The sequence below is a fragment of the Physeter macrocephalus genome, chromosome 5 (assembly GCF_002837175.3).
Source record: "Physeter macrocephalus isolate SW-GA chromosome 5, ASM283717v5, whole genome shotgun sequence".
NCBI classification, from domain to species: domain Eukaryota; kingdom Metazoa; phylum Chordata; class Mammalia; order Artiodactyla; family Physeteridae; genus Physeter; species Physeter macrocephalus.
This window is the reverse complement of record NC_041218.1, coordinates 72,658,714-72,669,620: the sequence shown is the minus strand read 5'-3', so window position 1 is coordinate 72,669,620 and position 10,907 is coordinate 72,658,714. Positions and strand designations below refer to the sequence as shown.

The following is a 10,907-nucleotide window of genomic DNA, read 5'->3' as shown; positions in this document are numbered from 1 at the left end:
GATGGACCTAGAGTCTGTCATACAGAGTGAAGTAAGTCAGAAAGAGAAAAACAAATACCATATGCTAACACATATATATGGAATTAAAAAAAAATTGGTCATGAAGAACCTAGGGGTTGGGTAGGAATAAAGACACAGACCTACTAGAGAATGGACTTGAGGACACGCGGAGGGGGAAGGGACAGCTGGGACAAAGTGAGAGAGTGGCATGTACATATATACACTACCAAATGTAAAACTGATAGCTAGTGGGAAGAAGCCACATAGCACAGGGAGGTCAGCTTGGTGCTTTGTGACCACCTAGAGGGGTGGGATAGGGAAGATGGCAGGGAGATGCAAAAGGGAAGAGATATGGGGATATATGTATATGTATAGCTGATTCACTTTGTTATAAAGCAGAAACTAACACGCTATTGTAAAACACTATTGTAAAGCAATTATACTCCAATAAAGATGTTAAAAAAATTAAATTAAGATATACAGTGTAAAATAAAATCACATAGCTCATATATCTCTTTTTGTATTTACTTGCGAATTTATGGGAATTTGGTATAATACGAAATTTTCTTTGTGTGAATACTTGTAATTTTTTTCTGTTCCAGACAGATTTTATATATATATATATATATATATATATTTTGTGTTACGCGGGCCCCTCACTGTTGTGGCCTCTCCAGCTGCGGAGCACAGGCTCTGGACACACGGGCCCAGCCGCTTTGCGGCATGTGGGATCTTCCCAGACCGGGGCACGAACCCACGTCCCCTGCATCGGCAGGTGGACTCTCAACCACACCGCCACCAGGGAAGCCCAGACAGATAATTTTAAAAAGAGTTTGATTAATTTAGACTCTAACAAAATAACTGTTATGTTTAATTTTTTATTAATAAGTTTTAATATTTTAAAGTTTTGGAAATAAATTGTTGTTTTGCTGAGTACTGTTATATTGCCTTGGTGTATTAGTTTGCTAGGACTGCCATAGCAAAATAACAGACTGAGTAGCTTAAACAGCAGAAATTTATTTTCTCATAGTTCTGGGAGCTAGAAGTCCAAGATCAAGGTGTTGGCAAGTTTGGTTTCTCTTGAGGCATGTCTCCTTGGCTTTCAGATGGCCTCCTTCTTGATGTGGCCTCACATGACTTTTTCTTTGTGTGCTCGCATCCCTTGTGTCTCTTTGTATGTCCAAATTCCCTCTTACAAGGGCTTTGATTTGAGTTATCTACCTCTCTAAAGGCCCTGTCTCCAAATTCAGCCGCATTCTGAAGTATTGAGGGTTAAAGGTTTCAACATACGATTTTTGAGGGAATAAAACATACTGGTAATGCCTGAATAAACTATGCATTCTATAAAATTGAGTCAGTAGTTTAAGATACCATGGATAAGTCCTTTTCTAGGAAACTAAATATCTTTTAGGACACCTTGAAAACTGTAAATGTACTTCTATAAGGTGTCATTTTTAAAAATATTAGTTCATAAAACGAGGTACTCTGTATTGTACATTCATTCATTGTGGACCCATTGTAATATTTTGTGAACCACCAAACTTGTGACTATCACTACAGCATAACATTTTCCCTGTAAATCAGGGGTCTCCATCCCCCAGGCCGCAGACTACTATTGGTCTGTGGCCTGTTAGGAACCGGGCCGCACAGCAGGAGGTGAGCAGAGGGCAAGGGGGTGAAGCTTCATCTGCAGCTCCCCATCGCTTGCATTACTGCCTGAACCATACCCCCACCAGCCCCGCTCTGGACCGTGGAAAAATTGTCTTCTGTGAAACTGGTCCCTGGTGCCAAAAAGGTTGGGGACCGCTGCTGTAAATGACCTCCCCCTCCCCCCCCTTTTTTTTTCGCCTTGGCTAGGACGAAAGAACTGCTTTTAAGTTTCATGCGTTAACATGTAATGAACTTGTTCGCATTATAGCTCCAAGCGACCATCTGATTTGCCATTCCATTTAATAATTTATCAGAATCTTCCAGTTTCGGGATGAAAATTATCCTACACCTTTTCATTTCCTCTTTTCTTTAATCTCTGCACCAGGAATGAGTTTTCTTTACAGAAGCATTGTTGTTGTTTTTAAACAAAGAATGGTTTTAGAAAGTTTGTTGCACTTCTGGATGTGTATCACAAAGGTAAAGCAATGAGGCTGCTCATTGAAGTTTTAGATACTAGGTATTGCTGGCCAAGCACAATCCTTCACTCAGTGACTTTGCTCTTCCACTTTGTTAGCAGATAGTGTGGTTAAAATCTGTGCTTCATCAAGGCACAGTAGATTCCTACATATCTGGACTTTTGAAGGTGGAGTCTGTAAATGCTAGATTTCAAGTATGCACACTTTTTTTTGTTTGTGGCTTTACAAAGATAAGATATATACTTGATAGCTTTTAATTTGTTTTTTTCTTAGTTATATATGAGTTTATTTTTCATGCAGTTTCTTGTAGGAGAAGAAGTATGTGTTGTACTGGTTGTATATAGAGAGTTATGATATAGCTGTAATCTGTATTTTGAAATTTGCTTTTTCTTCCTTTAATAATTAGCTATTATAGTGATTAACTGATTTGATGTCATCAACATAAAATATTTCTTTGAGTTTTTTTTTTTAACAAACCAGGAACTCATAACTTTGATTATTAAAAATTTACTGGCTAGGGCTTCCCTGGTGGCGCAGTGGTTGAGAGTCCGCCTGCCGATGCAGGGGACATGGGTTTGTGCCCCGGTCCAGGAGGATCCCACGTGCCGCGGAGCGGCTGGGCCCGTGAGCCATGGCCGCTGAGCCGGCGCGTCTGGAGCCTGTGCTCCGCAGCGGGAGAGGCCACAGCAGTGAGAGGCCCGTGTACCGCAAAAAAAAAAAAAAAAAAAAAAAAATTTACTGGCTAATACTTTATTCACAAGTTAAAGGGTTGTTAAGCAAAATATTTTTTTACGTTTATTATTAATTTTAATAATATTAAAGACACATAATTTACAAGTAATAATAGAGTATTCAGTACTGTATCATAAGTTCTTTTTAGCCAATTGAATAGCAAAATATTTTTTAAAACCTTTTGTTATGAAAATTTTGAACAATCTTAAAATCACAGAGAGTATAAAATGAAACTCCATATGGATATCACCCATCTTCATCAGTTATCCATGTTTGTCATTCTTAGAAAATAACTTCTTTATAATAAATAACATTCGAACTGTGGTTTGGACCTATTTGGACAGTATTTTATATTTTCTGGTTTTGGCTTAATATATTGCAGAATCTGTTCTAGTTGCTTTTGATATGTAGAGAAATTGTCACTTGGAAAATACTTTTCTGTTTTTGTGAAAAAACTAAGATTACTGAATGTATTTTGTTTTCTAGTTTGAAAATCTGTCAAGCATATTAAAGCTTCCCGGTAAAAAGACTTTTAATAATATGGATAGAGATTTTTTAGAAAAGAGAAAAAAGGATCTAAATGCATATTTGCAGGTAAGTTCGTGTTTATTATTACCCATATATTTTCATTTCAATATAGCATACAAATATAGCTGATTTCTTTATTAGAGAATATTTGTACTATAATAGTGGGATAGCAGCCACTTTTGAGGTGCTGAGATGTGACATGCAATCTGCTCAGTAATTTATAAATATTATTTCTCTATTTGTGTATTAACTTAGAAGTTTTCTGGACACTCAGTGCTAGGAATTTTGCTTCTTCAGGTTTGGATGAATATACACACACACTGGCAGGCACACATCCATTCTACACTACTGTAAAGTCTAGGAAGTCTAGGTATTTTATGGTAGACAGTTAAATGTTCCCAGTTCAGTAAATAGTTGCTCTTCATGATGTATCCAAAGCTAGTAGATTTTTTTTTCTTTTCCATATGGCTTATTACATGGTATTAAATATAGTCCCCTGTATAGATTTTTATTCTCAGATAAAGTGAATAGCTGCCTGCCATGGTCCAGAATGATTCTAAGGCTTCTAAAATTACAGGATAATTCAAGAGAGGAATAGATCCAAGGGACTTTTCTGAAGTGTAGCATGCTAAGCATGTAGATTTCTCTTCTGGAATAATGGAATAATAAAATGTGTCTCATAGGTTACGTACTGCATAAGCCGTTGGGACTATCAGAAATAACTTTGTTTTAGACCTGGGTACCCAAATGCCAGATTTTAATAGTATCACTTTATGGTTTTTTATACTAATGAATGATTTATAAAGTTTTCTCCTCTATTAGCTCCCCACTTCTCTCTTTAGAACAGGGGTCAGCAAATTCTAGCCAGCAGACCATATCCAGCCTGCCACCTGTTTTATTAAGAGTTTATTTTGTTATTAGAACACAGCCACCCATTTAGTTCACTGCTGTCTATGACTGCTTTTACAGTACTACAGCAGAGTTGAGTAGTTGCAGCAGACTTCATGCATCACAAAACCTAAAATAATTATTATATGAACCTTTACAGGAAAAATTTGCCGACCATGTCTTAGTATTATATTTAGTGAAACTTAGCTAATACTGGTACTTGATATTTTGTTTGGAAGGTTTCTCTCTCTTAAACATTTATAGGTTTAATTGGGTTTGTTTATAACCATAATTGTAATTCCATGGCATTATAATTTACTGAAAGGGTAGGAAAAACTTATACATCTGCTATTATTCACCTTTGTTTTCTGGCTTAAGGCTAAATATCTGAAATCATTTATATGACCTTGTCAAACATTTTGATTTTTTAAAATGTAGTAACTTCAGTGGCATTAAAATCTGTATCAGTTATTTATAAAATTTAGAAAATAAGCACGTTTTTTCCAAATCTGGGGCCATAAATATGTATTTTAATTGTGGCTATACTGTCTACTTCTTAGGTAATGATCTCAATATGTCAAAACATTTTTCATTGAAGAGATTAAGCTAGAATGTTAGAATGTATCATTAACAGTGTAAAAGCAATATTTTGTTTTGGGCCTTCTTTATAATACTTAAAAAATTTTGTTTGAATTATTTTATGTACTTTCTATTAATGTTAATTTTAAAATTAGAATGTGAATAACAACAGTTTACTGATATGGGTCTTCTTAGTATAAGCTATAAAGCCTGAAAATGGAATAGTAAATAACATTTGGGGGAATTCCCTGGCGGTCTAGTGGTTATGACTCCGTGATTCTACTGCAGGGGGTATGGGTTCGATTCCTAGTCAGGGAACTAAGATCCCACATGCTGCGTGGTACAGCCAAAATAGATAGATAGATAGGCAGGTAGATAGGTAGATAGAAAAATGTGTTAAAATTTTTTTTAAAAAATAACATTTTTACTATACATTCTTAACTTTCTAGCAGATGAAATTATAAATAATAGTTAATTTCCAGTACCCTATCAATATAATATACCTCTTTTCTTTTCCTGTTAGTTACTGTTAACTCCTGAAATGATGAAAGCATCCCCAGCTTTGGCTCACTATGTGTATGATTTCCTTGAGAACAAAGCCTACAGTAAAGGGAAAGGGGATTTTGCTCGCAAGGTAAGCAGACCATTGCATTGGTTTTCTTTATAGGTCTGTTTTCATACTTTGTTTTTAATAAAAGAAGATAAATTTGTATTTGTGTGTATGTTTTAAAACTAGAAAACTTTATTAAATGCTCCTTAGCATGTTTATCTTCTATGCTTTATTAAGGTTACTATTGATAAGTATATCCTGTCTTTACATACTGATTAAAATCTAGCAAAAGCTTGCAAGAAAAAAAAGCTTTTGAAATGATACAGTAATGAAAGTTGGCCTAAGACAGATCACAAGCTTTCGTTAGCTTGAGAAGGAGCTACTTCTTATTGGGAGGAAATGTCTTTTATTTGGAGTAAGGATAAGAAAAATGTTAAATAGGATATGTTCCTGAAAGTATTTGTGCCTTTTGAGTGAAATATTTATTGTTTAAAATTCTGGGGACACAAGACCTATTAAGATGCTAGCTTAAGGCAATAGATGATATACTGCTCAAATTGGGCAAGATAGCTCACTGAGGGAGAACACAGACATTGGAATCAGGCAACCTTTGGTTCAAATTCCTGTTCTGCCACTTATTAGCTGTGTCCTGCAAAATGTTACTTAACCTTCTGGGCCTTTAATTTTCTAAAGATTGAAGGTGTTAATCCTCAGTTTAGAGCATGTATGAATCAAATGAGATAATCTATGTATTACAGTGCCTCTCTGAATAAATGTTGGCTCTTAGAAGTAGTAACAATAGTAGCAGGAGCTGTAGCAGCAGTTGGGGAAGCTGGAAGTAGGAATTCTGTGGATTATTTTTGCAACTTTTTAAAAGTCTGAAATTATTTCAAAATGAAAATTAAAAGTAAAAGACTTCCCCACCACTCGTTCCTTCTAAAAAAGCTGACTTGCTTAAAAAAAATTAAGGAATTGGTACAAAATAAGTAAGATTAACAACTATAAGCATAAGAATTTCATGTGATTTCTCAAGGATACTACGGTTTAACATCCAAGTGAATGTTAACATTTCTAAGTGGAATGTTTTATTTTAATAAGAAATTCCAGGTTATGTACCTTATAATGGTAGGGAAAAAATATGGTGGCCTTATCTTTGTATTTCGTGATTGAAGTGATTGAGTTTAAATTCCAACTCTAAATGGCTTTATTGTCAATAGAGATGCATTTCAGTATTCCATCTTTTTTATGTTTACCTTATTTCCTCTCTTAAGGTTGTATCAATTTTAAGATAAACTAATAAATTGATAAGAGCTTTTTGAGATAAAAGAAGCATTATATTAAATGTAGACAGTGTCTTTTTTACCCCAACAGTTGTGCATGTATATATGTAATGGGTAGGCCAAAAGTTCGTTTTATTTTTCCGTAAGATGGCTCTAGTAGTGCTTAGTTGTTTTTAACTTCACTCAAAACAATTTTGTTAGATTGTATTGTGACAACTGTCACATCAGCGTGCATTAAAAACACACATCAAAATTGGTAAATTTTTGTGTAGCCATTTTAATATTGAAGATGGAAGAAAAAGCAGTTTTCGCATATTATGGCTTTATTATTTCAAGAAAGGTAAAAACGCAACTGAAACGCAAATAAAGATTTGTGCAGTGTATGGAGAAAGTGCTGTGACTAAATGGGTCAAAAGTGGTTTGCGAAGTTTCATTCTGGAGATTTCTCGCTAGACGATGCTCCACGGTCGGTTAGAGCAATTGAAGTTGATAGCTATCAAATCGAGACATTAATTGAGAGCAATCGGCGTCGTACCATGTGGGAGATAGCCGGCACACTCAAAATATCTAAATCAAGCACTGAAAATCATTTGCACCAGCTTGGTTATGTTAACTGCTTTGATGTTTGGGTTCCACATACGTTAAGAGAAAGAAACCCTCTTGACCGTATTTCCGTGTGTGATTCTCTACTTGAATGCAACAAAAACGTTCAGTTTTTAAAACAAATTGTGATGGGCAATGAAAAGTGGATACTGTACAATAATGTGGAACAGAAGAGATCGTGGGGCAAGCGAAATGAACCACCACCAACAAACTAAAGGCCGGTTTTCATCCAAAGAAGGTGATGTTGTGTATATGGCGGGATTGGAAGGGAGTCCTCTCTTAGGAGCTCCTTCCAGAAAACTAAACGATTAATTCCAACAAGTACTGCTCCCAGTTAGACCACCTGAAAACAGCATTTGACAAAAAGCGTCCAGAATTAGTCAACAGGAAATGCATAATCTTCCATGAGGATAACGCAAGACCGCATGACCAGGCAAAAACTGTTACAGCTTGGCTGGGAAGTTCTGAATCATCTGCCCCTTCAGATTTCCATTTAATTAGATCATTACAAAATTCTCTTAATGGAAAAAATTTCAATTCCCTGGAAGACTGTAAAAGGCACCTGGAACAGTTCTTTGCTCAAAAAGATAAAAAGTTTTGGGAGGATGGGATTATGACGTTGCCTGAAAAATGGCAGAAGGTAGTGGAACAAAAGGGTGAATATGTTGTTCAATAAAGTTCTTGGTGAAAATGAAAAATACAGCTTTTATTTTTACTTAGAAACTGAAGGAACTTTTTGACCAACCCTATATATATATATACACACTCACACATATATATATATATATATATATATATATATATATATATATATATACACATACACACACATATATACACATTAGAGTCTAAAAATTAGAGTCTAAAAATCCTCAATCATTTCTGGAAATTCACAGTAACATACATTTTTCATAAATCATATTGGTAATTACCAAGTTCATCTTGACCTCTTTTAGAGTGTCAGAATAATTTTCATGCATATCAAGAATTAGGAGTTTTCAGCTACATTTTCTTTTTGGCTAAATTGTAGTTTAATATTTTCCTTAATTATATTTCATTGGAAATTAAATAGCTATTAGAGAAAATCGCCTGTAAACATTTTATCAGTAGCTACTCAGGTTGAGAAATAATACTTTATAACACATTAACTTGGCCACACAATTTGTCTAGGTTTGCAAAATTTATGGGCCAATTCCTAGAAGAAGTAATTGACAAGTAGTCTTTCTCCATGTACACAGTATCTTTCTATCCAGTTTTGTATCATGGTGTGATGGCAGTTTTAGGCTGTAGATAGGGACCTAAATTTAAGTTAAAATTCCTTTGTTCGTGTTTTTACCAATACAAATAACTGAGGTGATAATTGAATGAATAGACAACATCTATGTATGTCAGGCTAAGTGTACACTTTTGCTGGCAATCCATAATTTACTCTTCTGCCTGGTAATTTTGCAATTTTCTTTTTTTCTGTGTGTGTGCTTTAAACATCTGTTTTAAGACGAATCCTGATTCTGGAAACATTATCATATTGTGATGGGCTGCTTTTATGCTTCTAAATTCTGCTGCTTTCAGGGTTGAGCGTCATAATCACGTGTGGAGGTTTTTCCACGCACCTTGGTTCCCCCACTCCCCACCCCCAACACAGATGATTAAGCTTTGCCCTCAGAAATTGGAGGAAAAAAACATGGAAGAAAGAAAAGGAAAGAAAAAGAAATGGATTCTGTAGGTCTGGGACTGGTGCACAGGCAACTATTTTTAGTTATCTAATTCATGATATAGATTAAATTCTCTTATTTTGAAAGAGTGTCAGTGGTAGTTAGCACTATGCCTAGATAGCATTTGAGGTTGTATTCATTTAACCAACTTAAGGTTATGTTAGTTGAACCCATGTTTCTACTGTGAAGTGTAAGATATATAAAATTCTAAAATATTTTTGACGGTGTTCAAACAGTTTCTAATGTAGGTTAAGATTAAAGTGAAATTCATGCCTTTTATGCTTCTGAAATTCTACCTCATCTGTGAACATTAAAACTTAGTAGAATGGTGGCAGTTTTCCCTCAAGTTGTACATTTTAAGTATGGTATTCTCATGTTTACCTCTCTTAAAAATTCTACGTGTGTTCTTATGACTTAGAGTTATTACAGTTAAAAAAAAAACACTTGGCAGTAATGTCATTGTTGGAAATAAAGTCCTGATTGATTTGAACACACTGTTCTGGTTAACTGAGAACTACTGTATATAGAATTAGAATCACACACACACATATATATAATTTTACACCCAAATACATGTATATAATTTTACACATAAGTGTGTGCACACGTAAGAGAGTTAACTTCATCTTTTTTACCCTTTTTAATCTCTGTATCTCTCTTCACCAGTGGTAGTGGTTTTAAAGCCCTTCTTCCTCATTTCTGTCCTTTGGTTCTTCTTTAAATTTGTTGTACTGTGACAGTGTATATTCCAGCAAGCATATCCATAAGACTGTTGGCTCTGCTTAACCCAAGTAATTACTAAAACTTTTACAGTTATCTTGAAATAAACTCTTTGTTGTTATTGTTTACTACAGTACCTATTTCACCTTTTCTAGTTTTTCTTGTTGGCAACCATGAAAGCATATTAAAGAATTTTATCTTCTTGATATCATCTGTTAACATCGTGTTCCTTAAGCAGTGGGGTTCCATTTTTTTGCTCTTATTGCTTTTATTTTTTTTTCTTTTTTGTATAGAACATAACTCATTTCTGTGGTAGTTTTTTGAGATTCAGTACATTCTGGAAAATAGTCTTAGAGTTTTGTTTGACTCTGGTTATTGTGTCCTCTTTTTCTTTTCTCCCCTCCTTCCCTTCCTTTTTCTCTCTTTCCTTCATTTGTTTTGTTTGTTTTAGTCTGTTAAAAATCTCAGAGACATCCATATGCATCTACTTTGGTTTCTTTAGATGGCTCTCTTAATTGAAATTATCTGACATTTGTACAGTCAGAAGGTCAATTTTTATTTTATTTTAACATCTTTATTGGAGTGTAACTGCTTTACAATGGTGTGTTAGTTTCTGTTTTATAACAAACTGAATCAGTTATACATATACATATTTTCCCATATCTCTTCCCTCTTGCGTCTCCCACCCTCCCTATCCCGCCCCTCTAGGTGGTCACAAAGCACCTAGCTGATCTGCCTGTGCTATGCGGCTGCTTCCCACTAGCTATCCATTTTACATTTGGTAGTGTATATATGTCCATGCCACGCTCTCACTTTGTCACAGCTTACCCTTCCCCTCCCGGTATCCTTAAGTCCATTCTCTAGTAGGTCTGTGTCTTTATTCCCGTCTTGCCCCTAGGTTCTTCATGACCTTTTTTTTTTTTCTTTCTTACATTCCATATATATGTGTTAGCATATGGTATTTGTTTTTCTCTTTCTGACCTACTTCACTCTTTATGACAGAGTCTAGGTCCATCTGCCTCACTACAAATTACTCAGTTTCGTTTCTTTTTATGACTAATATTCCATACTATATATGTGCTACATCTTCTTTATCCATTCATCTGTTGATGGACACTTAGGTTGCTTCCATGTCCTGGCTATTGTAAATAGAGCTGCAGTGAATATTTTGGTACATGACTCTTTTTGA

The 10,907-nt window shown here is 35.1% G+C and overlaps 1 protein-coding gene across 3 annotated transcripts in view; it reads left to right on the top strand.

The window, feature by feature from the left end:
- SNX13 (sorting nexin 13) overlaps window positions 1–10,907 on the top strand; it is a 155,149-nt gene that overhangs the window by 121,726 nt on the left and 22,516 nt on the right. For all 3 annotated transcript variants that reach the window (XM_024127480.2, XM_024127474.3, XM_024127470.2), the window contains 2 exons: window positions 3,345–3,452; window positions 5,377–5,487. In XM_024127480.2, the coding sequence (XP_023983248.1) occupies window positions 3,345–3,452; window positions 5,377–5,487 (219 nt within the window). The remainder of the gene's footprint in view (window positions 1–3,344; window positions 3,453–5,376; window positions 5,488–10,907) is intronic.